Here is a 25317-nt window from a genome sequence, read left to right as displayed (position 1 = left end):
CACGTGCCTCTGAAGCATTTCAAATAATTTTTACCCACCCGCTGATGCCTTCTATACAGTCCCTTTAAAATACCACTAAATTACGGACAAATCATTAATTTGAATGGTTAATTGTCTGTTAATCACTCGATAAATAACTAATATTAATTCCCCATCTGTCCAGAAATCCCACCATTACCATTAAAGGCAAAGAAATAAGATATTATGGAGGCTAACTTTACATCAAAATATTTCATCCTCTTTCAAAGTCTACTACATCTCAAAAATCTAAAACTTCCAAAAACGAAAATTTCTAATTTAGAAAAGAAAAAAAAAGTTTCGAGGCATATTTTATAAACTGATTTAAAATTCAAACTCCGAGTAAGATAAAGAATTTATTTTCCGAAAATGGTATCTTAATTGTCCCTCTCTATTAAAAAAAAAAAATACAGCATCTTCAAAACTAAACTGGAAGAAGGCATTTTATAAAACCCGTTCTTACATAATTCACCCTTAAGCTTCTTAGAATATCAGTCGCCATGGAAATTTAAAAAAAAAATAAAAAATAAATACAAAAAAACAGGAATTAAAAAAAAATTATAAAGAAATAAAAATAATTTAAAAGAGATAGTAGTAACGTTAAATTTTGATTATCAGTATCGAAAGGTTTTCATAGTTTCAAATATGCGAAAATTCAAAATTTAGCAACTTATCAGTTTTGTTAACCGTTTACGAGTTATGACCAGATTGATTTACGGATGACCCCTTAAATTTGATTTAATAAAGAAATTGACAGAAAATCCTAATTTTATTAAGGGGTCATCCCTAAAACTCTCCAAATTCTCATATGATAAAATTGAGCAACTGATCAGTTTTGTTAACCCTTTCTTTGGCCACCGTTTCAAGTTAAGATTGTTAAGAGTATTTTAAGGATGAACCCGTTATATTTAATTAAGAAACTGAAAGACGAATAGTAATGTAATTGAGGGGTCATCCCTAAAACACTTCAAATTCTCATATGAGAAAATTCAAAATTGAGCAACTGATCAATTTATTAACTCTTTCCGGGGCCACTGTTTTCAAGTTAAGATTGTATCCAGTATTTTACGGATGATCCCTTAAATTTAATTAAGAAACTGATTAAGAGAATGATTTCTAATTTAATTAAGGGGTCATCCCTAAAACACTCCATCAAATCATAACTCGAAAACAGAGTGTCCCTTGTGGCAAACAAAATGGTGGCGATAGAAGTTACGACATTTTCGACTCAAAATCGATTTCCCAAAGAACAAACATCCCCTCTTTATTTATGCTAAACCTTTCAGAAACACCCTGTATATATTTAATTTGGAATAAATATTAATTTCATTAAACTTACTAATTAATTTATAAGCTACTATCCCTTTAAGTTGATAAAAATTGATACTACAGAACTTTTCCCATCCCAAACAATTTTTTTTCAACAGAAACAAAAATACCCTAACAAGGTTAGAGTAATGGCATTCCGTGCTAACATGCCATTGTAACGCTAAACTAACAAAGGCATTGACTGCCATACCAACGTATTCAATTCGGCAAAATTTATATAGCATCAATCTAAATTAAAAATCTAAATTGATGGAAAAAGTATCTTTAAGTTATAGGCCATTTCAACGTTTATTTTCCTACAGCTTAGTAATCGTATATTTTTAGTACCATTAAAGGCTGTAGAGTAATAGCTCATGGTTTGAACCGAAACAGCAGATGAAATTTAAGAAAAGGAGTTTGTCTTTATAGTTATGGGCTATTTCAACGGGGTAATTTTATAAGTATAATAAATTTCATATTTATAGTACAGTTAAGGGTAGCGTTTGAAACAGCGCGTGGTTTCAATTGAAAACCAGCATCGAGGTTACGATGGACTATTTCAATGCATAACCCAATACGATTCAATTATGGCTTAAGAGTATTCGTATTTATATTACAATCAAAGGCAGAAGCGAAATAAAACCTAAGTTGTATCGAAATGGTCCATTAAGATAACGGATTTTGTTTGCTGTTTGTTATTACAATCAATCATAAGATGCGTAAAGGTTTTTCAAGAAACTTCCGGATTAAGTTTAAAGTAACTTATAGAAATTTAACTCGAATTATTTTCAATAATAACAAGAGTGTATAACATAAAACAGAGCGTGCAGCTGCTCTTTAGCCCTTGGCTTTGCCTAATACGGTAATTAGCGGTAATACATCATTATCTATGATATAATTGATTGTCAAATTGGTTCTATAAGTTGTAAACTCGTTTGGTTGTACACAATTTGCAACAATTGTCACATTGTAAAATTAACTACTAAATTAAGTTTAATTATTTTAAATTGGAATATATCGTTTCGAAAAGTAGGGGGATGAAATAGTCTGGTGTGTTGACCACATTGTTGTTTTAAGATGGAAAGGACATTAATGGGCATGTAATGTTTGTCAACAAAGACTTATTTAATTAAGAATGGTTAGAAACAACACGGACCATCTAAATTTGGTGCAGGACTGGTAACGTTGAAGCCCCATCTAAAGTCAATGTTCATATTTAACCCTTATATTAAGCAGACGACGTATACTGCGCCCCTCCCTACATTTTTAAATGTTGCCTATAAATTATAATTATGTATTTTTCAAACCCAACTTAATAATTTTAAAAGTCTAGATATAAATTTTGATTTCCTACCTCCAAAAATGAGCCACGTATCCTGGACACTTGTCACCGCAGATTTGACATCCGGGAGATGAGTCCATCGTCTTGTCAGTTTCAGGTTTGACCACTAACTTCCGGCGTAGTAATGGAGAATGAATCTGCAAATATTTTTAAAAAAATTAAAATTTAAAATCCAGATTTCTTTGTTTTACATTAAAAAAAAAGAGGATTTTTGTTTGTTTCTTTGTTATAGGATTCTACCAAGAAGCGGTATCTAGTTTAATAGGGAGAAGGTAAAAGATGCCCAAGTATTCGCACGCCATAGTCCCAGTCCCCCTTTCAAAATACAAAGGGGGAATGTAAAAGGAGGCCGGGCTATTTCGCCTCTCCTCAGTCGGAAAATATGACTAATTTTCGTCATTCGCGTTGGTCGCGCTGACGTGAGTTTTCAAGAACCAATGAGACGCTGGTTGTAATTTAGAGGCGGCGGGGATTAACTTCGGACCTACGTAATTTTGGACTGGAGATAAAGCTGTCTGAAAATGTGTCGAATTTATACCTTCTCCCTAATAAACTAGATATCACTTCTTGGTTCTACACAATCCCGGTAAAACACAAGGGCAACCAACGCCTGGTAACTTAGCTATATAAGCATAGTATTTTATAAAATCTTAAATGTGATTTCAAGGAGATTTATGGCAATCAATACACGTATCAACGCGATATCCACATATATACTCCTTAATTTGAACTATAAGAAACTTTGTCAAAATTTCTTATCTTAATTTCGTCATTAAAATTCTGCTAGTTTCTTCTCAAAATGGTTAAATAAAAGATAGCCCGAGAAAACCCTGTGCCACACCGCAAATTCCATCAAATAAAAGTCGAAAAATAAAATTCCAAAAATGTCAAAACCTCAAAATAACTTTTTTTTTTTTTTTACCAATTCCGATAAAAGAACTCGAAAAAAGTAACTTTTTCTTTCACAAAAACTTCAAAAAGTCGAAAAGTATTTTCATATTGAAAAACTTAAAGAAACATACTTAAAGGCCGACTTCCAGCGAAAAGGGTTCTAACGAATTGAAAACCGAGCATAGAGACTAACAATGGAGCGACCGTGCCGATTTTCGAAGCCAGATCCCCATGGGTCAAAAGTTTGGAGGGTTTTCGCTAACTGAAAGCCGTGCAATGTGGTTCTAGTGAACTGAAGATGAACAATAGAAACCCTATTAAATTTATTTCCTTTCGAATTTTTCCTTTCACCTGAAGGAAATTCTCTATTGTTTATCTTCAGTTCGCTAGAACCACATTGCATGGCTTTCAGTTAGCGAAAACCTTTCCATCTTTTACCCCAGCGGGGATTCGAAAATCGGCACGGTCGCTTCATTGTTAGTATCGATGCTCGGTTTTCAGTTCGCTAGAACTCTTTTCGATGGAAGTCAGCCTTTAAGGAAGAGGGGTAGTAAGTTCAATTCAATTCAATTCATTGAGAGTTCCTCCTTCAATTCCAAATAAGTACATTTATATACAGGGTGTTTCTGATAAGTCTGGCATAAATTAAGGGAACCATTTTGAGTTTAAAATGTCATATGACATTTTACCGTCCAGGTCAATGTGTTCATGACATTTTCAAAATACCCTGACTATTTCCCTGATAGATAACACCCATTTTCAAAATCCCTGACATTTCAGGTTTACCATGATGTACTTCATCATTTTACCATGGTAATTTACTCCTTAATTACCAATCATTTTAGTAATTTGGCGCTCAGAACTTCAAAAGAACTTAACAGACTACAATGTAATATTTTTTTTATTATTATCAAATTTTGAATGGACTAAAAAACACTATGGTAATCAGTAATCTCACGTCACTAAAACCAAATTTTACACTGTAATTACAGGTAATATTGCAATGATTTTAGAAATTTTGGCTTGCATAACTCTTAAACTGTACCGTTTCCAAATAAACCAAAACATAAAATACCAAAATAAACCGCAATATAATAGTGATCTCCATTTTTGAATCCACTCAAATTACTCTATAAATAAATATGGTAATCAGTAATGTAAATGTACCGTTTACAAATAAACCTAACCATAAATTACCAAAATAAAACATCACATCCCTAAAATCAAATTTAGTCGCTAATTACTGGCCCACACTACCAATTATTTTAGTATTTTTGGAAGTTCAACTTTCCACTAATAAAATTCATCAAATACAATACAAAATAAGAAAAAAATTAATCGACTCTAAAAGAATATGGTAATCAGTAATCTAACATCTCTAAAACCCAAAAGCACCCTTTTCCTTCACATAGAAGGGGGTAGTTACCAGTTAGATATTTTCCATTAATGCATTGACCCTTTTTTTTATGAGTTGAACTCGCTGACCCGTGACTACTTATTTCATCCAACTTAACTTAAATATTTTTCAACCTTAAGTTCCAAGCGAGTATACAAGGCTAACCCCTAGTATTTTGGATAAGCCTGTAATAAACCATTTCTACCTTTGTTTCTAGTACACATTTAGGGTCAAAATTTATTCATGAGAAAACAGGTTAGGTCCCAACACACATTTTAAAAGTTTTTTTTTTTTTTTGAATCAAAGGTAAAAGAGTGCCGGCAAAAACACACCAGTGGCCACTCAGACCCCCGGTACATGATTAAGTCTACCAAGTCACGACAGAGTTTTAACTTTAAAAAAATAAATAATAATTCGAGGAGTCAGACAGTTCCCAGTCGAAAAATTAAATTCCTTATAGGAAAAAATGGGATTTTTTCCCCCAGGAATTATAGGATTTTATAGGAGAAAAAGCATGTGTTTCTATAGGAAAATATTGGAATAAAAATGATGATCATATATAATACAATTTAGGCTTAAACTATGTAGAAAAATCTAAAGAAAATAATAACAAATTGGATTTTACTTCGAAAATTCAGAGGAACTAAATTAAATCAGGGATAGATGTAGGTTTAGAAGCAGGAATGGAGAACGGTTAGTATTTACTTCAGTCCGACTCATAGACCACCCAGTTTAGAGCCCCTCCCTCCAACACGTAACGAAAAGTTTAAATTATCTTATTGGCTGCTCACTTAAACTACGTTCTGATGACGTTGCTGACGGGGACGGCGAAAAATACGTAATTCCTTTTTACCTCTGTCACTATGACCCGCCTGTTCTTTCATACCCCTCCGTCCCGTGGAAGGGGGTCCGGGACTTTGACACGCGCCCAGATTACTCTGTTCTCCATTCCTACTTCTAAAATCAAATCTATCCCTGTCCTTTAGCTAAAATTCGATTAGACAGACAATTGGTTAAGATTCCTTTTATTGAATCTCATTCATTGAAGGAAAGTATCCGATTTAAAGAAAAGACAAAAAAAGTGAAAGTGAGTGTACTTATATGAAGAAAAGGCTTTAGAGCCCCGAGGGCAAAAGAAAAATCAAAATGCATGCGAGACTAGAGATATTGCGAATCTGATTGTAAAAATAATACTTATATATATATATATATCTCTTGACCACGATTTCAATGAGTCAATCTTAACCTCATTATACACCTTAACAATTGCGCCGCCTAACAGGAAGGGATTAAATATCGTCAGAAGTAAATGAACCGAAGTTACTTAAGACTCTAAAAACTGTCCAACACATTTGACATAACGCGGGGCTTTAAAAAAGCAGAACCTTTCATCCCCCCCTCGTCCTTGGCAGAATTATTGCAGAGGATTCTGGGACCAAAGACTATAAGTGACTGTGCCATTTAAGCCCGACTATATAGTCTTTGTTCCGGTATTTCAGTTGTTTTGGAAAAGTCGTCTGCTTGATCAAATTGATCTTGACGTCCAAGGCTTAGGCTTAGTACCTGTTGTTTACTTGCCGTTTCGGAACTGCATACCGATGGTTTCTGATTCAAATCGATCCCGAATTAAAAGCAACTTCAATTATGGCCAAAAACTTAAAGGAGAAATTGAATATTTATCTAAAAAATATTAAACGACCCTTCGTTATTTCAAGATTCCAAAGTTACAAAGACATTTTGAACTCAGCAACAGGCTAAAAGTATATTGAAATCCGCCATTTTAAAATATACAAATTTCCGACAACCGACTTCCGTTTCCACACAGCAACCGTTTGGTGGCGTTTTTAGAATAACGGCGCTTGAGAATGGGGTGCAGGAATGGGGGTTAAATAAGGGGAATTATAAGTAACTTGTGTTTAGCGAAGAAGCAATGGGACTCCAGTAACTTCGGTTCATTTACTTCTGATATCGTTATTATGCAACCGTTTCCGCTTTAAAAAGGTATTGTGCAAAATGTTATAAAATTATTATTGTAGACCTGGTCTGGATGGGTGCACGTCTACAATTACGGTATTGGTCCATTATCAAGTCGTATACTGTGGATTAGTTTTAATAAAATCGAGTAATAGACTCATTTAAAACAATTTCATGAGAACAATACCAAGAAGGCTTATTTAAATTGCCAGATTTTAGGCTTCTTCTTTTTGGCCGGTGTGAGTGGACAAGTAAGCCCCACCCACTTTATGTCCGTCATTGCCCCGCGCTTACTCATTGGATTCCGACGCTAATGACAATTTCCGACTTTGTGCACTTCAACCAAGAGCTCCCGTCTGACACGTGAGAGAAAGTGAAATATCCTTCTTCGTATCTATTTGTTATCACCATATAGTTTTTTGTTAATATAAGTGTTAGTAATTTCAAAATAGTAATATTTAATTAATGTTTCAAAATAATTCTTATATTTCTCCGATTTTAAAAGTAAATCGCGACATTTCTCCGATTTTCCAAGTAAATCGCGACATTTCTCCGATTTTCCAAGTAAATCGCGACATTTCTCCGATTTTCCAAGTAAATCGCGACATTTCTCCGATTTTCCAAGTAAATCGCGACATTTCTCCGATTTTCCAAGTAAATCGCGACATTTCTCCGATTTTCCAAGTAAATCGAGACATTTCTCCGATTTTCCAAGTAAATCGCGACATTTCTCCGATTTTCCAAGTAAATCGCGACATTTCTCCGATTTTCCAAGTAAATCGCGACATTTCTCCGATTTTCCAAGTAAATCCCGACATTTCTTCGATTTTCCAAGTAAATCGCGACATTTCTTCGATTTTCAAGGTAAATCGCGACATTTCTCCGATTTTCCAAGTAAATCGCGACATTTCTCCGATTTTCCAAGTAAATCGCGACATTGCTCCGATTTTCCAAGTAAATCGCGACATTGCTCCGATTTTCCAAGTAAATCGCGACATTTCTCCGATTTTCCAAGTAAATCCCGACATTTCTCCGATTTTCCAAGTAAATCCCGACATTTCTTCGATTTTCCAAGTAAATCGCGACATTTCTTCGATTTTCAAGGTAAATCGCGACATTTCTCCGATTTTCCAAGTAAATCGCGACATTTCTCCGATTTTCCAAGTAAATCGCGACATTGCTCCGATTTTCCAAGTAAATCGCGACATTGCTCCGATTTTCCAAGTAAATCGCGACATTGCTCCGATTTTCCAAGTAAATCGCGACATTTCTCCGATTTTCCAAGTAAATCGCGACATTTCTCCGATTTTCCAAGTAAATCGCGACATTTCTCCGATTTTCCAAGTAAATCGCGACATTTCTCCGATTTTCCAAGTAAATCGCGACATTTCTCCGATTTTCCAAGTAAATCGCGACATTTCTCCGATTTTCCAAGTAAATCCCGACATTGCTTCGATTTTCCAAGTAAATCGCGACATTGCTTCGATTTTCCAAGTAAATCGCGACATTGCTTCGATTTTCCAAGTAAATCGCGACATTGCTTCGATTTTCCAAGTAAATCGCGACATTTCTCCGATTTTCCAAGTAAATCGCCTAATATCTTTCAAATGGTTATTGAAGTTTAAAAAAAAAAAAGAAATATTGATACATTTTTGTAAATTCATAAGCAAATACTCGACAAAAATACATTATACAGTTTATCCCTAACCCCCGAATGAATTAGCGCACCTTTCGTCTCTCTTCAATCGGCTTCTTAGGGGTCGTTCATTAGAGGATTTTCGAAGGTCGGGCGTGTTAAAAATATTGTCACACTTCTTACGTCACATTTTGTGAACGCCTCCAATCTTTATTCGTTATAGAATATCTTTATGCGCTTGTAAACCAATTTTCATGCTCTTAACCCAATGTGCACAATTGTTTCACATATCAACCAGACTATACCCAGATATTTTGCAAGCCTCCATTATTTTACACAATCCTATAAACCCAGTTTACACTCCTTAAAAACCAGGATCATAGTTCAAAAAAAAAAAATTCTCGGAATTTAATTCAATAACATTGTTAAATAAAAATTACCTATAATTTGCTTTGTTTACAGTAAATAAACAATCAGTTCAAGTGTTTCAAGAAACTTAAAAATCAACTTTCGGTAACTTTCTCCTTCGTAACCACTTAACTTTAAATACTCGCGCCTCCTTCAACAAAGAAAAAAAAATAAAAAAATAAAAAACCCGCGCCGAAAAACGTGTATCACGCAACCTCAAGATCTTCTAGAGAGTCCATATAATCAAAATTCTTATGTACCAACCAATATGGGTTGTGAGAATTGATAGGACGACAGTAGTACCAGGAATAATTACAGCTAATAGGAATTATTGTTCCCTCATCTCAAAATTGTTAATTTCTACGCGGATTTTGTGGGTCGGGCTTGAGAACTTACTATCCATCACTGATCATAATTCTGATGCACGTCTTTCTAGCTATGATTTCATTGATTGGTAGCAGAGCGTGGTCATGAGCAAGCGCTAGGTGCAACAGGCAGCGAGATAGATTATTAATTCGAGAGGTAAAATTCGTCATACATAATGATTAGTCTAAGTAGCTCTTCCCACAAAATCCGTGTAGATATGTTGAGAAAATGGCTTCACAATGATTCCCATTAGCTGAATGTATTCCTGAGATAACTTCATAAATTATAAATTCTGAATGACTGATAAATCAATGCCCATCCCAAACCGCTTAACCTATGAAGGTAAAATTTTGCAGGGACTTTACTCTTAAGTAGTAGGTGCACATCACTGAAATATATTTTCTCTCCGCGGCCATCTTGAAAAATGGTGGCCAGAAACATAAAATTTGGGAATAACGCTGATCTTGCGTTTCAAAATATTTCGGTAGTTGTTAGTAAAGGTTCCCTATATTCTATAGATGGGTTTCATAGCTTTAGGGGTTGAACATACCCTCCGCCATCTTTCAAAATGGTAGCCCTAAAAGTAAGAAAAATGGGCTGACGGGCAACGCTGCTACTCCCAGCAGGGAGAAAAGTGGTAAGATGGAGTGGAAATAATGATGGGCGACTTGCGACTAAGAAAGTCTCCCAGTGTACCTTGCGCACGCCCCCTACCCTTCGGAGGCGGCGATTGTTAAGTGCTGCCACGTACCGCCATTGTATTCGTACAAGAACTAACAGAACTTCTATTTTTAAGACACAGGGGGCATCCTTTACGTTTCCATACCATACGACGCAAACAAAACGCCATAAACTGAGGGTGCTGGGAGGACTTCGTTGCCGTCCCCTAGATGGCACTTTTGACTGCAACCTTATTAGCTACAGAGATTACCACTCCATCCCTCTCTCCTTCAAGCTACTCTTGTATAAACTTTCATTTTAACCAAATATACAAATAGCACATCAGTATATTTTACAATTGGTACTACTTTCGCCCTAGAAATTCGTAGAAAGTATATATTATGGGTTAAGTATCGCCAGACTGGCACCTTTAGCAGAAGAAGGATAAGAAACGCGTTTTTTTAGTGCCCGGCCAAAACATTCAACTTGTTAGTTATGAAAATGTTGAAATCATGCATGGTTTTATGGCATTTGTGGTTAAAGGCACGAGACACAAGGTCGCATTTAGCACGAAGACACGAATAGAGATCCGGTTTATGGTACCTAATGTTAATTGTACACTGTAGTTTAATGTATGACACTGATATTAGTTCATTTTAAAAACAACCTTGTTATATATAAGAATAGTAAGTAAAACACAATACTGCGTGTTAATACGTAATCAAATTAGAATGTGTTATTAAAGGACTTATTTTTAATGAAATATAGTAAAATTTGAGTTTTATATACTCGATGTATATGAAACCAATTTTTAACCGATTATCGACCGATTTTAACCGATTATCGACCGATTTTAACCGATTATCGACCGATTTTTAACCGATTATCGACCGATTTTCGACCGATTTTTAACCGATTATCGACCGATTTTTAACCGATTATCGACCGATTTTTAACCGATTATCGACCGATTTTTAACCTATTATCGACCGATTTTTAACCTATTATCGACCGAATCATTTAAAATCTACTAGACAACCGATTATTTATGCAAATGAAAAAGATACCAATCTATTTTTAACGATTATCGACCGATTATTATAAACTTAGTGACATAACCGATTATTTATCCCAATGAAAGCGATGTCAACCGATTTATACCAATTATCGACCGATTATTTATCCCAATGAAACAGATGTCAACCGATTTATACCAATTATCGACCGATTATTTATCCCAATGAAACAGATGTCAACCGATTTATACCAATTATCGACAGATTATTTATCCCAATGAAACAGATGTCAACCGATTTTTAAAGATTATCGACCGTTTATTTATCCCAAATGAAACAGATGTCAACCGATTAATACCAATTATCGACCGATTATTTATCCCAAATGAAACAGATGTCAACCGATTTTAACCAATTATTGACCGATTATCTATCCGAAATGACATATATGTCAACCGATTTTTACCGATTAGCGACCAACTATTTAAACTCCGATAATTTATTCCAATAAAAACGATATCGACCGCTTATTAACCGATAAAGAGGTAAATTAACCTCGAATCGATCAATGCTATAATGATTAATGAATGATTTAAGTCTCAGCACGAATCTTCAGTTAATTTAAAAAATTAAATATAATTCGTTCAAATTAAAAAAAAATAAACAATGTACATAATATAATAAATATTACCTAAACAAATTACATGGCGTATTAACTATAACAATTCGAAAAGAAACTTCATAACAAGTCTAACTTAATTTAGGCCCAACTGAATGAAACTCTTTATATATTTCTTTAATTAGTTCTAATTAATCATTCAAAACATCCTACACAACAAGAATTCAAACGTCAAGTTAAGTCAACCTTCACGACAACCTCTAATTTAAGTAGACAGTCATACGCATTAATATTACATTTAAAGAAAAAACTCTTTTTTTTTTAATTATCATATTCAAATTAGGAGGCGTGGTTTCCAGACGACAGAGCTCCTACGATTTCGAATTTTTGTCTTTAAAAATATTAACATAAAAAATATACTAAGTCTTATCTTAATTAAAAAAAAAGAATAACTCTTTTGGCCTATAGGCGAAATATAAATTATAAAAAATATGGAAATGGCCTTGAAGTTAAATATAATTATTTAATGATGAAAAGTTTATGGGAATCAAATGTGATTGCCTTAGCTTTTTCAAATCGAAAAAAAAAATCCCTGATATTTGAAGCTTTTTAGTGACCAATTTTAAATTTAAATGGCACTTTAATTTATAGAAGTCTATTTAAATGACATTGCTAAGCCTAATTAGAAGGATATATTTAAAAGTAAAAACAAAACCCATAAAATTTCTAATAAAAAAACCACCTGGTTAGAAAATAAGTAAAAAAACCTTCAACAGGTGATAGTAGCCAAGATTTAAAACCTACACTTTCCAGGGTTAGAAATTATTGCAACCGGAAGTACTAGAAAGGTGCAACGACAGAAGAAATGAGAAACAAATTAAGAGTAGAAAGTTTGGACTACTAAGACCCAAAAAATATTCTCAGTATTCCCAAGCTGTTTCTGAGAAGTCTGGTTGGTGGTGGCATAAGTTAAGGATGATTTAGATGTTCTTTGGGAAATCAATTTTGAGTCGAAAATGTCTTAACTTCTATCTCCATTTTGTTGGCCACAAGGGACACTGTTTTCGAGTTAAGATTGCATTCAGAGTATTTAATTAGAAATCAATCATTGTCTTTGAGCTTGAGGTTAGAATTACCCTGTGTTAGGGGCCAATCGATGTTTGGGAGTTCATACTAATAACCACTAGTTATTAATTAGTAGTAAGTTAGGGTTAAGATGTGGCTTAAAATTTAATACTAATTTGAAATAAATAATAACCCTTTCATAAGTCGGTGCTTATTTTCAAAGACACGATGTATCCAAAAAGTGATATCTAGTTTATTAGGGAGAAGGTATAAATTCGCCCCCACATTTCCAGCTTTATCTCCAGTCCAAACGTATAGTAGGTCCGGAGTTAATCCCCGCCGCCTCTAAATTACAACCAGCATCTCATTGGTTCTTGAAAACTCACGTCAGCGCGACGCGAATAACGAAAATTACAGTCATAATTTCCGACTGAGGAGAGGCTCAAAATAGCCCGGCCTCCTTTTACGTCCCCCCCCCTTGTATTTTGAAAGGGGGACTGGGACACTATGGCGCACGAATACTTAGGCACCTTACACCATCTCCTTAGTAAAGTAGATATCGCTTCTTGGATATCCAAAGACGTTAAAATGGGGGGACTGGTACATTTAAAGCCCTATCCAATCAATCAGTCGATAGGTAACAAAACACCTTTCTTCCAAAACTAGACACGACGTCATTGGTCCTTTAAACTATAAACTAAACTAACTAATAAAACTAATAAAAATCTTTCCCGGATTCTTATCAGAGAATCCATCCACAAAAAGGTTTGAAAAGATTTTATATAAAACTAAAATTAATATAAAATGAAATAAAAACTTTTTACATGTCTATGATTTCTTTGAAAAAAAATTAGAATTTTTGGTATAAGGTACGTAGAAAGGTGTTTCTGCGAACTAGTTCTAAATTTTAAAAGAAGATTTGAAAGAAGAAAAACAGAAATAAAACCACGACGTTTATTTTAAGACAACGCCCAATGGAAGTTTAGTTACATGGCAACCCTTTTCTTTATTTTTTACAGAAAAATGTTTTGAAGTTTCTTCTTCTAGTCTTTCTAGAATAGGATAATTTCAACTGAATTCGTTCGCACCTTCGCCCACAAGTGGGCCAAAAGAACCGGACAAGAGGGTCGCTTTGGTTGCGAATTAAGCTTCCTCTAAGGTTTGTTATGGGAGAATTGTGTGTACTAATTGTTATGATTAAGAACAAAGAAGTCTAAATAATGATTTTAGTGCTGTAACGGTATAATTTTTTCATATAAATTGGAGGTTTGAAAGAATATTTTTCCGCGATTACGCAAAAATAATTTAGAAAAATCCCCGATTATGAAAACAATTGCTTTTTCTTGATATTTCTGACAATTTTTCTCCCAAAGAAATTTCCCTGATAATTCTGACCTTTTTCTCCCAAAGCAATTTCCCTGATATTTCTGACTTTTTTCTCCCAAAGCAATTTCCCTGATATTTCTGACTTTTTTCTCCCAAAGCAATTTCCCTGATATTTCTGACTTTTTTCTCCCAAAGCAATTTCCCTGATATTTCTGACTTTTTTCTCCCAAAGCAATTTCCCTGATATTTCTGACTTTTTTCTCCCAAAGCAATTTCCCTGATATTTCTGACTTTTTTCTCCCAAAGCAATTTCCCTGATATTTCTGACTTTTTTCTCCCAAAGCAATTTCCCTGATATTTCTGACTTTTTCCCCCAATTTCCCTTCTATATCTGACTTTTTCCCCAATTTCCCTGATATATCTGACTTTTTTTTTCTCCCAAAGCAATTTCCCTGATATATCTGACTTTTTTTTCCTCCCAAAGCAATTTCCCTGATATATCTGACTTTTTTCCCTCCCAAAGCAATTTCCCTGATATATCTGACTTTTTTCCCTCCCAAAGCAATTTCCCTGATATATCTGACTTTTTTTCCTCCCAAAGCAATTTCCCTGATATATCTGACTTTTTTTCCTCCCAAAGCAATTTCCCTGATATATCTGACTTTTTTTCCTCCCAAAGCAATTTCCCTGATATATCTGACTTTTTTCCTCCCAAAGCAATTTCCCTGATATATCTGACTTTTTTTCCTCCCAAAGCAATTTCCCTGATATATCTGACTTTTTTTCCTCCCAAAGCAATTTCCCTGATATACCTGACTTTTTTCCTCCCAAAACAATTTCCCTGATATTCCTGACTTTTTTTTCCTCCCAAAGCAATTTCCCTGATATTCCTGACTTTTTTTCCTCCCAAAGCAATTTCCCTGATATTCCTGACTTTTTTTTCCTCCCAAAGCAATTTCCCTGATATTCCTGACTTTTTTCCTCCCAAAGCAATTTCCCTGATATTCCTGACTTTTTTTCCTCCCAAAGCAATTTCCCTGATATTCCTGACTTTTTTTCCTCCCAAAGCAATTTCCCTGATATTCCTGACTTTTTTCCTCCCAAAGCAATTTCCCTGATATTCCTGACTTTTTTTCCTCCCAAAGCAATTTCCCTGATATTCCTGACTTTTTTTCCTCCCAAAGCAATTTCCCTGATATTCCCGACTTTTATCCTCCCACAGCAATTTCCCTGATATTCCCGACTTTTATCCTCCCAGAGCAATTTCCCTGATATTCCCGACTTTTATCCTCCCCGAGCAATTTCCCTGATATTCCCGACTTTTATCCTCCCCGAGCAATTTCCCTGATATTCCCGACTTTTATCCTCCCAGAGCAATTTCCCTGATATTCCCGACTTTTATCCTCCCAGAGCAATTTCCCTGATATTCCTGACTTTTTTCTCCCAACGCAATTTCCCTGATATTCCTGACTTTTTTCTCCCAACGCAATTTCCCTGATATTCTTGACTTTTTTGTTAATGCAATTTTAAAATGAAAATTCCCATTTAACACACAGAAATATACCCGATTTTTTGGTCACCAATAATCTAATATTCCCCATATCGTCTCTATTTTCCATATTCATACGAACCCTGTCTTACACTAATACTTTCTACTTCTGAGTTACTTGACCCCTCAATTTGCATTCAACTCTAAAATTTAGAAACACACATTTCACTCTAACATTCAAATGTACTATATACAGAAGATGACACATTAGGTTAGTAAATAGCTCTAATTTTGGAAACTCATAATTTCACTTCAAAGCTATTGAATGCTATTTAAAAACAACTTTAATTTTCAATGAAAACCATTGAAAAATGCAGACCTGTATTTTTTTTTTTTTTTTAACTTTACCAAAATATCAGCATCCAGTCAAAAAAGAAAATGGTTCTAAATGAAATCACGGGGCTGGGATTCGCCGAGGGGCCTGCCACTCTTACAGGATTCACATAACTTACTTTACGAAAAATAATAAATAAATTTCCCTGAATTTGTCTAAAAATTATATATTCCCTTGGATTTTCCCTGAACTTTTCGAAAAACAATAAATTTCCCAATTTTCCCCGCATTTTACGACAAAATCTAAAATTCTGATGTTATCCCGAGTTTTAGGGAAAATTATATAAATTTCCCTGAATTTTACGAAAAATTATGTGTCAAAAGACATTTTAAATAATCAGTTTGAACCCTGCTCTCACTCAAAGTAATCGGTGTGCACGGCAGATAGCTCTTGAATGCACTGAAGGGATATCGTTGAACCGAGAGAGAGAGATACTGATAGTGATTATCCCCTCGGAATTGACGCAGTCTCAGACTAAAGTTAGAAGAGAGTGGTAGACTGGGAAATTTATGATACCAAAAAACATTCGAGCGAAAGAAATACACAAATCAGCGCAACGGACTTTGGTAAAAACCGTAAAAACATAAAAAACAAACCGGTTATTCCGTTTAAAAAAAAAAGAAAAAGACATCTAGCTTTCTTTTCTCAGTAAAAAGAAAAATACTAAGTAGCGACCCAGACAGCAAGGAGGACAATTTCTAGTTATCTAAATCCATTAATATGGAAAAATGCAATTGCAATTTCATTATAGAGTAGACCAAATATTCCACGATTTTATTAATTTTTACATTCTCTTAATATAAATGGTTGAACTAGATTATTTTATATTCATAATTTTTAAATTTTGATTAGCGTAAAAAATAATGATTAAATTTGTACTAAGTGTTTATCTTATATGAATCTTTAAGAAAATTGTTTGTTTCTTTGTTATTAATGATCTACACAGAAGGGAGTCCAGCCCAAAATTTAAATTCTTTATAAAAAAAAAGGATTTTAATTCTCGAATTATAGGATTTTATAGGAGAAAACAATTATGTATTTTTATAGGAAAATATAGGAATAAAAATTATGATCATATATAATACTACTTTGGCTTAAACTATGCAGAAAAATGTAAAAATAAAATAATAAATTGGATTTTACTTTGAAAATAAATTCATAGGAACTTAATTAAATTAAATGATATAATATAATTAAAAATCCTGAGCGAGCCTTTGAAGCAATTTCGGACATGTCTAGTCAAATGTGATCACGATCATAAAAGAGATAACTAAATTTTAGGATAAATTTGATGCTAAACTATAAACGAAAACTTCCCAAACTAAGTCCAAAATTATAGGATATTATCGGACCTTTCATGAAATTATAGGATAATATAGGACAGGTTCAAAAATGTAGGATTTCATAGAAATTATAGGACTGCTGCCTTTACCTAATTAAGTTACCCAATAAAATCCCAACTTAAATATATTTCTAAGTCTAAAATATATGATGTTATAGGACCTTTCATGAAATTATAGGATAATATAGGACAAGTTCAAAAACACAGGATTTCATAGAAATTATAGGACCGCTGCCCTTACTCATGATACCCAATAAAATCCCAATTTAAATATATTTCTAAGTCTAAAATATATGATGTTATCGGACCTTTCATGAAATTATAGGATAATATAGGACAGGTTCAAAAATATAAAAGGATTTCATAGAAATTATAGGACTGCTCCCCTTATTCGTCTTACCCCAATAAAATTCCAACTTAAATATCTTTCTACAAGTTCAAATCGATTAAATTAAAACCGCACATTAAACCAATTCAACCGTTTTGAAAAAAAAAAAAAAAAAAAATAAGAAATTCCAGAAAATACAGTTTTACCAAAAATAAATTAAAAATAAAGTAAGAAAACCGGACAAGGTTAATAACGGTTTTTCACCATTAAACTTTTCAACTTTTCGTGCCCAGAAATGAGATAAAATATGTTCAATAAATCGAAGAATGGTCAGGCCCCCCAGAGGCGAGTGAGGACGATCGAGTAGTCCCCCTTTTAAGTAATTTAATACGACTTCATTTAATTTAAGGATTCGACGTCCCTCGTTTTCAAAGATCTTTAAGAGTCTAAAAGAAAAACCAGGCGGCCGGCCGCATAAACCATCTTCAAAATTCGAGTTTCGTTTATATATATATATATATATACATTTAGTGGCACCCCCATAGGGTGTAAAATACGAATATATCCTGATACCATGAGTTATCACCATCTATCAATGAATAATGAACTACTTTCTATAAAAGGTTCTATATATACAGGGTGTTTATGATAAGTCTGATAATTAAATTAATGGGGATGTTCTTTATACGATTTTGAGTCGAAAATGAAACTTCTATCGCCATCTTGCCGTTGTTTTCATGATTTTTTGTATTTTACGGATGACCCCTTAAATTTAATAAAGAAACTGAAAGATAATGCTAATTAAATATAAGGGGTCATCGCTAAAACACTCAAAACGTACCTCGAAAACAGTACCTAACCCTCACAGGGTTCATACAACTTTTGGAAAACAAATTTCCCTCAGATTTTCAGGTTTTTCCCCATATACTTCCCTGAATTTTCCAGGTTTTTCCCGTATATGGAGTCTCCTATGGAGCAAATGTTAACGAAGGAGGGGGGGGCAAATAGGGTTATAACATACTCTAAGAACATCCCCTTATCTCTAGTAGAACCAGACTGAGAGTTATGAGCCTCAAAAGTATAGTGTAATGTTAATCCTATGGAGGGTATGTTTATGAACATTTTGCTTAATTACTCGGAAGCTGTTTGACGCAAATTTCCCTGAATTTTACTAAAAATTAGAAATTTCCCTGAGGGTTTTGTCAACTATTTATTTCCCTGATTTTTCCCTGTTTTCCAGGTTTGTATGAACCCTGCTTTTACACCACAATATACCTTCACCCTCTAATACCAAATTTATCCCCCCCCCGATTTGACCTTTAACCCCTGTAATTTCCCCATATATTTCACGTTATACTAGGTCTATATAGACAATGAATGCAAAATAATCGTTGGGTCCACCCGTATCGAACGTCAAATATCCGCAATCATGATGTTGTATTAAACAACTTTCATTTTCAATAAAAATTATCACGCTTAATTAGGGGTTAATTAATCAAAAATCTAAATTGTTAAGCGTCTAGAACAGCTATTGGGGTTCACCTACGTTCTGACCTTGAAAATAACTAAATCAAACCAGTTCTAATAATAATAAATTACCTTAATTTCAATAGTGTTGTTTAATTAATCAAATTGAGAAATTAAGTAATTGCGACTGTTTGTATCATAAATAAGAAACAAACGAACAACTTTCTCAAATATATATAACATTCATCCTGCAGTACAATATTCTTGGGCCAATTTAAAAAATTCATCCTAATATCATTAAATACTCGAGATAGAATATAATCATTACTTTAGAAGACCCTACTCTCTCCTTACTACGTTTTTAGTCCCCCTCTTTTTTTCTTCAAAGTATTTTTCTTTATATTAGTTCTACACCAATTACTTCTTCGTAGGAAACGAACTCATCCCATAAAATTCCAAGACACAGTATGACGCCAATGCGTAATTAAAAGCAAATTTATGTAACTTTAACAATTCGTGCCATACCCTATCCTTCCCTTAATATCGCTAAGCCTAACGTGTATCAATGTTGTAATATAACGAATACGCATGCGTCGACTAAATTAAAACGTATTTACTTATACTCCATAACTAATTAAAGTTTCATAATATATTTAATACGTAATAAGTTCATGGTTCGTGCTAACCCTAATTTACAGGAATTGCACACTTTCGGGCTTACGAAGTTAAAAGAATAGGCCAAAAATAGGCGAGCTTACGTCACCGGCTACCGAAAATTACGCCGTCTGTCTTTAATTTTCACCGTGCAAGGGCTGAAGTTCAAACTTTACCCGCTTTGTTCTCATAAAGCACTGTCTCGTGCATAAACGCGCCTCATTTGTCGCCCGTTATTGGACAATTTACGCGCCTTTGCCCTTAGTTTTGTTGAAGAAGGCGCATAATTGCGTTTCCCGCCCCAAAAAAACACAATAAGATCGTGTCAAAAATTACCTATTTGCAACATACTTAATCACTAATTCGTTGATAAATAAATGTTTAACTGTAATAAAATCCCTGTTTTGGCTTTCATTTGCGATGCAAACTAACTTATAACTATAGAGTGCTGTCAGAAGCGCCGGTGTGACGTCACCCATGCTGTTTTCCCATAAATAAAAAACGGTAACAGTCATGGCCGCCCATTGCTAAAGGCAGACTCGTGACGTTTCACCTTGGATCTGACGTCACAACTGACAGCACTCTATACCAACAATTTTGGACCGGCCATATTATCACCCCTTTCAAACGTGATTTACAATAACCACATCTTTACTACTAATATTTCCGATTTATTAACAAAACCATAATAAAATTAGGCTTAATAATCTTGTAAACAATAGAACATGTCTAATCACATTGAAGTTTTAGTTAATATTCCATTCCGTCTGACATAAAAAACGTTTCGAAAATAGCGCCCAAACACTCCAACGTGATAGACCAAGGCTTAACGTTGTTCCCAAAACTTTCCGAAACAAATTAATCTTGCTTAAAAATTAAACTCACCCAATTAGTTCGATTATCCTCTGTTTAAATCCACAAAAAAGTAATCCAAAATGCTTGAAAAATGCACAAAACACTCTGTTCACACCACTTTTAACAAAAAATTGACAGGAAAAACGCGCCGTAAACTTTCCGACAACCGTTCGCGATCGACAAAAAGCTAATACTGAATCTCTCCGGTCGTCGAGACTCGAGAGTCCGAATTCCGAAAGGAGAAAACTTTTCTTCGGGCGGGAAACGGACGGGGGATAGAGACGCGCCGTTGGCTAGTAGGGTTTGAATTTTAACGTCGTCTGCTATTTGCCCCCCTTTTGCTACAAAGTACGGAGAATTAAAGTGACGTAATAAGCATATTTTTGACCAAATTATTTGAGCTTAAAGTGTGGGGCACATTAAAATGATCATTATTTAAGCATAATATTGGGATAAACCCTTTTTATAGCTTTGATATGAGATTAATAATTCTAAAATTGGTTAATAAATATGAAAACTACGCGAAGTTTACATGGAATAGATCAGAAAAACACCTGTTTTGTTTGAAATGTCACCTTCTATGATGCTTTGCCTTTCATTAGTTAAGGCTACTGCTGTAATTAGTTAAGTCTAATGCTGTAATTAGTTAAGTCTACTACTCTAATTAGTTAAGTCTACTGATTTAATTTGTTGTCTAATGCTTTAATTAGTTAAGTCTACTGCTCTAGTTAGTTAAGTCTACTGCTCTAATTAGTTAAGTGTACTGCTCTAATTAGTTAAGTCTACTGCTCTGATTAGTTAAGTCTACTGCTCTGATTAGTTAAGTCTACTGCTCTAATTAGTTAAGTCTACTGCTCTAATTAGTTAAGTCTACTGCTCTAATTAGTTAAGTCTACTGCTCTAATTAGTTAAGTCTACTGCTCTAATTAGTTAAGTCTACTGCTCTAATTAGTTAAGTCTACTGCTCTAACTTTTTATAGTTAAGTCTACTGCTCTAATTTTTTATAGTTAAGTCTACTGCTCTAATTTTTTATAGTTAAGTCTACTTCTCTAATTTTTATAGTTAAGTCTACTTCTCTAATTAGTTAAGTCTACTTCTCTAATTAGTTAAGTCTACTGCTCTAATTATTTAAGTCTATTTAAATTGTTTGATCTGTTATAAATATTATAATAGTTTTGAAATACTAAAAATAGCACAATATCAAGGCCTATTTTTGGGCTATTTTATTCATTTTTAGGTCAAAAACAGCTGATTTTATGAAGTTTAAAATCCAGACTGCTTTTTAACGCTTCTTTAGTCTCTACTTTCTATAGAGACTTGACGTAACAAAATGTTTTTGTAACCTTTTCTTAAAAAGGACTAAACCTGAGGTTCTTTTCGGTTTTGCGGAGTGAAAAAGATTTGATTTCAAAAGATGTTATTACAGAGGTTATGTCATAAGCCACAACCTTTTCTGATATGAAAGGGGCCTCATAACGTTAACCAGGAGACGAGCAAAAACCTTCTCCCTGCCAACTCCTATCCACCCACCACATAACAGGATGAAGACAAAACAATATAGGAAAAGACCATAATACAATTTTACATTTTAACAGTTCGGTTGTATCACGGAATACCTATTACATTTTTCAGGAATTATGTTTCAAATTACCCTTATATCTCAGATTATGACATTTTTCTACCCTTGTGTCTCAGATTATGACATTTTTCTACCCTTACGTCTCAGATTGCGACATTTTTCTACCCTTACGTCTCAGATTACGACATTTTTCTACCCTTACGTCTCAGATCACGGCATTTTTCTATCTTTATGTCTCAGATTATGACATTTTTTAGCCCTTATCTCTCAGAATACAACAATTCTTAACCCTTATATCTCAGAATACAGCACATTTCGAACCCTTATATATCAGAATATAGCAATTGTCAACCCATATATCTCAGAATACAGCAAAATTCCAACCCTTATATCTCAGAACACAGCACAATTCCAACCCTTATATCTCACAATACAGCACAATTCCAACCCTTATATCTCACAATACAGCACAATTCCAACCCTTAATCTCAGAATACAGCTCAATTATCAACCCTTATATCTCAGAATACAGCACATTTCCAACCCTTATCTCAAAACAGAGGACTTATATTATAATATCTCAGAATACAGCAACTATCAACGCTTAAAATCTCAGAAAACATCCCCATTTCCAACCCTTGTATCTCAAAATACAACAAATATCAACTCTTATACCTCAAAATACAGCAAATATCAACCCGTTTATCTCAAAATACACTAATCAACCCTTACATGATACATCTCCGAACACAGCAAACCACCACCACCACAACAGCATCAAAACTCTCTTCTTAAATTCAATATTACCACCAACCCCAACATTAAAACCGCACCTAAAAAACATGGTCTCTGCACGTGCTCGTAAATTTGATCTCCCAGCGGCATTCAGCATCAAAAAAATCCGCCAAAAACCTTACAGACTTTTTCCAATCCCGTATAAAATTTAACAGAAAAACTTGGACTTGCGAATCCCCAAATTAAAAACTTAATAAAATAAACTTGATTAAAACTTACTGTAACATTTTGCGTTGGTAATTGAGTAAAATTATCATCAGTACATTCTTCTAACGACTGTAAATACCTAACAACGGCTTCAAACGCCATAAAAATAGTTGAAAAAGGCTAAACCTAACTTTAGAAACAACCGGAACCTTTTGAGTCGAGTAAATTTGTGTGGAAGTAACTTCTAGAAAATTGCAACGAGAGGGCTGGAAATAGACCCTAACGGAAGATGAAAGTCATGGATGTGACTGTACCAATGGGATGGGGATTTTTCAAGAGCAGTAAAGAAGTTTCGGGGAAAAGATGTGTAGGGGTCAGAATGGAGACATTTCATCCCCCCTTTCGAGAGCGCGGCATCCCTTGCCTATGATATCCGAACTTTATCTACATGTAAGGGACATAACTACAATACCCCTGTCGCCGTATTGTCGCTGGGTTTGACGCTAAAAAATGAATTGGTTTTTGGGTATGGATGGTATGGGGAAGGGACAAATTCAATTCAACCAGTGGACAATTTTTTTTTAATATAAGCGTAATCAGGAGTTGATAACGTGAGTATGAAACGTAGAATCAGAAAAAAAAAAGAAATTAACTTCAATGCTGACTGGTCCTGATGGTATCAAAAGCTTATAACTCTCACCGAAGTTCACATCAGAAGCCTCTCGCAGCAAGGCGTGGGTAGTTGAAGAATTTTTATATGGGTGCGACAGCTTGGAGGAAAGAGGTGAAATGGAGTAGTAATCTCCATGCCTATAAAGTAGCCTCTGTACCGCCATCTAGGGAACGGCAACGAAGTCCTCCCAGCATCCTCAGTTTATGGCGTTTTGGTAGGGTCGTACGGTACGGAAACGTTGACGACTCCGCCCTCTGTGTCTTAAAAATAGAAGCTAATTCATTAGAACTAGATTCGATTTTTACATGGCGCTAGATGGCAGCACTTATCTCCTATACCAAAGGTAAGGTCGTGTGCAAGGTACTCTGGGAGACTCATTGCCGCCACACCTGGCCCACGAACACTTTTTCTTGAAGGAGCCAGCTTGAAGGAATGCAGCTTGTGTTGCACCAATGGTTGGCAGTTTAAAACACCCATCATACTTTGCGTTAGCGTGGACTTACTCCTTAGGTGGCATCTAGTGGACAAAATTATCGAGGTTTTTTTCTTTAATGTTCACACATACGACGTGGCTAAAAAGTGAGGAATCCGATAGAGGGCGCTGCAATCTTAAGCCCATGTAAACTAAAGCATAGTGGGTAATTATTGCTGCTTTACATGTCACACCCACTTTTCGTCTCCAGTTAAGCTGGTTCCTCCAAGATTTTTTCTCCATCTCACTTCTCTCCTAGCCTTGAAGCTTTAAAAACATACTACTATTTATGCATTCTTTCGTTGGTGGTACTCATGGTTCGAAGCAGCTGTGGTTAATCGCTTTTGTGTATGAGAGAGAGAGGGTTGAGATATTGAACAAAAAAAAATTAATAAATTTCAATAGGGTGTGTGGTGTACTCTGGCGGAATTTATCGGTGCAATGGTGCGGAAAGGGGTATGCAGATGTATTTGAAGTTAATCGACTGAATTTCCAAATATAATTTAGAAAATTTGGAAGATTTCAAGAGCATTTGAACAAATATACAGGGTGTTGCCAAAAAAGGGGGGGGGTTACATCGAAATGGTCTATGGGCATTCGAACTCCCGTTGACTCTATTCGCCGATTCGTGGAGACTTTGAACACGCTTACAGTCAGGTGAATTTTCCCAATTACGAAATAGTTCCACTACTACAAAAAGTAGTTCTTGATGCGCCCCAAAATAGGCCATTGTACATTCCTTTCATCATAAGTTTCTAAGATATGTTACGTAGTACTTATACAGTTCGTAATGCTAGAGACTTACAGCTCGATCTAGCTGGAGAACGACAAGCGAGAATTGAAGTCCTACATTGGGTTATTTAATTTTGCAGGACTTCCATCTTCCTATTTAATCTGCATTACTAAGCCTTTGACAGTGCCTCACCTCGAATCTATGACCTACATCATTCACATCATGGCAAGGTCCAGTTTGTAACTAGTGACAAACTTATGGAGGAACATATCATATCAACTTATGCTTCCATTAAAGTTAGAATTGCGTAAACATTTACAGAGAAAACAATGACACCGGAAATCAAAACGAGACTTTCACTTC

The 25317-nt window shown here is 34.7% G+C and overlaps 1 protein-coding gene across 2 annotated transcripts in view; it reads right to left on the bottom strand.

Moving 5' to 3' along the window:
- The window catches only part of LOC149679702 (uncharacterized), a 182414-nt gene extending 159045 nt beyond the window's left edge, over positions 1-23369 (bottom strand). The window contains exons 1-2 of one of the 2 annotated variants that reach the window (XM_089835506.1): positions 23149-23369; positions 2681-2805 (exon numbers count right to left, since the gene is read on the bottom strand). In XM_089835506.1, coding sequence (XP_089691632.1) covers positions 2681-2805; positions 23149-23238 — 215 coding nt within the window. In that variant the 5' untranslated portion in view covers positions 23239-23369. Of the gene's footprint in view, positions 1-2680; positions 2806-20584; positions 20741-23148 lie in introns of those variants that run through there. The other variant, XM_089835508.1, reaches the window with a different exon arrangement.
- Positions 23370-25317: the final 1948 nt, after the last annotated feature.

Source organism: Phalangium opilio, unplaced genomic scaffold (genome assembly GCF_054372755.1).
Source record: "Phalangium opilio isolate 3A_F unplaced genomic scaffold, DU_Popi_V2 ptg000041l_1, whole genome shotgun sequence".
Classification (NCBI taxonomy): Eukaryota; Metazoa; Arthropoda; class Arachnida; order Opiliones; family Phalangiidae; genus Phalangium; species Phalangium opilio.
This window is presented reverse-complemented; position numbering and strand designations above follow the sequence as displayed.